The following is a 3,731-nucleotide window of genomic DNA, read 5'->3' as shown; positions in this document are numbered from 1 at the left end:
ATGAAAAGGTAGATTGTTGTTATTTGTATTGGAAAAGTAAGACTGATTACCCCTTGGCAACTGCTAGTTGGTCAAACTAGTTCTTAAGACACAGTCTTAACATGGTGGCTAAGTTTATGCAACTGGCCCAGAACATGCAATAAAGAGCCTCGAAGTCCGTGAGAACCATAGTATCCATCCCGGGTTTTCCACGCAGCAGACGCTAAAGGCAGGTAACCTCTCCCTCACAGCGCTGTGGATTCGCCAATCCAGTTCTAGTTCCCACAGGTGGTTGGGAAGCCTCTCCGTGTTTTCCATATACTTTCTCTTCACGTTTTCGGTTCGACTCGCTGCTTTCAAACTCATGTTCCCCGATGCTCCCGAACACCAGCGGCAAAAACGTCCCAAATTGCTTCTGCATCTTTCAAAAAATTATGGCGGGACCTTTTGTAAGCAGACCTTCTTCTCACGGCAACTTCTGGGATACATCGTTTGGATTTTAACTCCCCTCAACCCGATGCTCATCTCAAATTTAAACACGATTTAAAATGCCGTTCCCCGAGAGAACCGTTGAGCCTGAGCTGGTGAGCAGGTTGAGAGGGAGCGCTGGCTCCGAGAAGAGCTTCACGACGCCGGACGGTCGCAGAGTGCGCAAACCTGTTTTGTTCTCTTCTTTGGAAGAAGTGTGTTGCTATACGCTCACCAGCATCCTACATCAACTGTCCGATCTATCGCGGAATGCCAGTGACATATTCCTGGGAATTGAGACTCAGGCTGTGTTGGTCATGCAAAGGACATCAACTATTCAAGTGCGTTTGGAGAGATTACAGCTCACCGTGTGCAAGTTTGATCCCAAAACCATTAAAATACGTAAGTTTAAAGGCTCAATCTCGTATTTGTTGCCTACTTTAGTGTTTATACTTTTATGAACAAGTCAATAACAAACATATAGCAGCTCATCAGTTAATAATGAACATACAACTTGATTCATGTCATATACAGTATGTCGATATTTCAGGATTTGTTAAGCACTGACGCAAAGTATGTTTGTTAATGACTTATTGATGAAAGTTAGAAGCTGTTACGCGATTATTGATTGTGACGAACACGTATATCTATCTAATAGCAGCCACTGAATGCTAAATGTGAGTTTGAAAGGCTGCACTCAGAATGAGCTATGGATTGGGTCCGCAAGACAAAAGGCTGGTGTGAATGTTATGGGACAAGCACATGGTGTTTGTTATGTTGGTGTAATGATTTGAGGTGAAGAGAATGCAGTTTTCCTTAAGGTCCGAAGTTCTGTCAGACGTGATAGATCTGCTTTAACGTACCATCTGAGCCCACCGACACCCCTACAGCAGAAACCCCCTAGTGCATAGATATATAGGTTTATTTTCAAGAAATATGCTTTTATTCAGCAAGAATGCATTGAATTGATCAAACGTGATAGTAAGGACATTAATAACAATGTTACAAAAGATTTATATTTCAAATACATGTTGTTCTTCTGAGCTTGCTATTCATCAAAGTATACAGAAAAAAAATTCAAAATATAAAGCAGAACAACTGTTTTTAACATTGATAATAATAAGAAATGCATTGAGCACCAAGTCAGCATATTAGAATGATTTCTGAAGGATCATGTAGGCTAACACTGAAGACAAGAGTATTGATGCTGAAAATTCAGCTTTAAATACAAAAATATATATATTTTTTACATTTCACATATTGCTGTTTTCAGCAAATAAATGAGCATAACATTTTTCTTCAGAAGTATAAATCTTCCCAAGCCCAAACTTTTGAATGGTAGTGTATATATTCATGGAGAAGTGCAGTATACATGAGCAAACTGACCATTCTGCTCTACTTTTTTTGCTGTTATACAACAGGTTTTATATAAGTTATACGGTAACACTTTATTTTAAGGTGTCCTTGTTACACGTTACATGTACGTACTATTATAAAAACAATTAATTATGCATAATTGCATGCAAGGAAGGAAGTAACCCTAAGCCAAACCCTAATCCTAAAACTAACCATATAGTAAGTACATGTAGTTAATTAATATTGTATATATGTATAGTGTAAACTGGTGTGTTACCATCCACTGTCTAATAGAAGAGGGTTGTGTTCAGTGGTACTACAAATGCTGCAAATAACACGAGTCACCAGTGAAGGCGAATAAAGGCTCCCACAGGGAGAGCTCTTCTTTGGATGTCCTGCTCTTAAGACAATACCATGTCAAGTCAAGTCAAGTCACCTTTATTTATATAGCGCTTTTAACAATACAGATTGTGTCAAAGCAACTGAACAGCATTAATTAGGAAAATAGTGTGTCAATAATGCAAAATGACAATAGTAAACACTCATTTTTCAGTTTCATGTAACAGGATGTATGACTTAAGACAGTCTCATGCCAATCTTAAACATTTTACAATTTGCTGAACTGTTTGAGAATATGTATGAATGCATACAATCTCATTTTAACATTTTTAAATTATCAACTTACACTCCATTAGAGTTAGATTTAGGAGTGGGGTTAGGGGTGGACCTTCATGGTGACATTTTACCTACAGTATGTTTTTGTGCATGTCAGATGGTACACATTTATATGAAACCACAAACTAGTACTGTAATTACAAATGCTCATGAGGGTTGGAATTGATAGAAGTCATTGTCACTTTGTGTTAAATGAGAATCTTTATTTTATTGAAAATATTGAGTAAATTTATTTTAGTATGAATTCTGTTGCCTCATACTTCTTGCAAATTTGAGACAGATGTTTCCAAATGAGTATCAGGTCTTGTGTGAGAATTTGTCACCACACCTATGTTCAGGTTGCATTTTTTGTGTGTGTAAATATAAGGTCGTAGTTTTTAAAAGGCTCTAAATACTGAATTATATGATCTTTTAAGTACACCCCTGATAGGGAAGAGAAAGAAGACGAGTTAATAGCATTAGAAAGGCTTGTTTGCTTTCTCTGCTCCTCAGTTTGTTTATAATGCCAGATTTGGTTAACCTGAATTGATTCATTTCTTGTTCTTTGTGTCTTAATGTCTTGTTTATCCTGCTAATAGTTTCAGATGTGAAGGAGTTAGACTTTGACTCATTACTACTGTTTGTCAGTGCTTAACCATACCAGGGACTGTCATGTTGGGCTGGTTTGTGACTTCAGGTTAATCAGAAATGTGCTATTGTTTTCATATACTTTAGGCCAAAGCTTATATAGGACTGGACCAGCTTTGTAATCTTTATATATTTAAGTAAAACATATGACATTTTAAAGCTGCAGTCCGTAACTTTTGGCGCTCTAGCGGTTAATAAACAGAACTGCGTGCGTCTTGCGGAAAGAACATTGTAGCCGGAGCTACTTCTCTCTGTTTATGTCTATGGCGAATCACACAGGTACTGGGCTACTCCGCAGACAAATATTTGGTTTGAACTGTTCTGGAACAGTGTTGTAAATACAACTTAACCACTGATTTCTAGTTTTGGAAGGCCAAACAAAGTATTTTCGCTTTCACAACGAAACACACAGCGTCTCCACTAAGGTTGTGACGGTGAGGAAATTTTCCCACCGGTTAATTGTCTTGTGACAACACCAATAATACCGGTATCACTGTGGGGGAAGGGGCGTTCCCTCTTTTCCTTGCTTTCCTTCGCTTTTAAATAGCTTGTAAAAGTGGCGTGCGCATTTTATGCGTCAATTTATTGCGTCAATTCGGCGTCAATTGCTTGAATGCAACAACAAA

General features: G+C 38.1%; 1 protein-coding gene across 1 annotated transcript in view; it reads left to right on the top strand.

Annotated features, from left to right (window-relative positions):
* The first annotated feature begins 281 nt into the window (after positions 1–281).
* The window catches only part of LOC107693225 (NHS-like protein 1), a 123,676-nt gene continuing 120,226 nt past the window's right edge, over positions 282–3,731 (top strand). Inside the window, exon 1 of the mRNA XM_016492517.1 lies at positions 282–849. Within this exon, the coding sequence (XP_016348003.1) occupies positions 528–849 (322 nt within the window). The 5' untranslated portion in view covers positions 282–527. The remainder of the gene's footprint in view (positions 850–3,731) is intronic.

Source organism: Sinocyclocheilus anshuiensis, unplaced genomic scaffold (genome assembly GCF_001515605.1).
Source record: "Sinocyclocheilus anshuiensis isolate Anshui unplaced genomic scaffold, SAMN03320099.WGS_v1.1 scaffold810, whole genome shotgun sequence".
NCBI lineage: Eukaryota > Metazoa > Chordata > Actinopteri > Cypriniformes > Cyprinidae > Sinocyclocheilus > Sinocyclocheilus anshuiensis.
The sequence above is the reverse complement of the archived record's forward strand: the minus strand, read 5'-3'. Positions and strand labels throughout refer to the sequence as shown.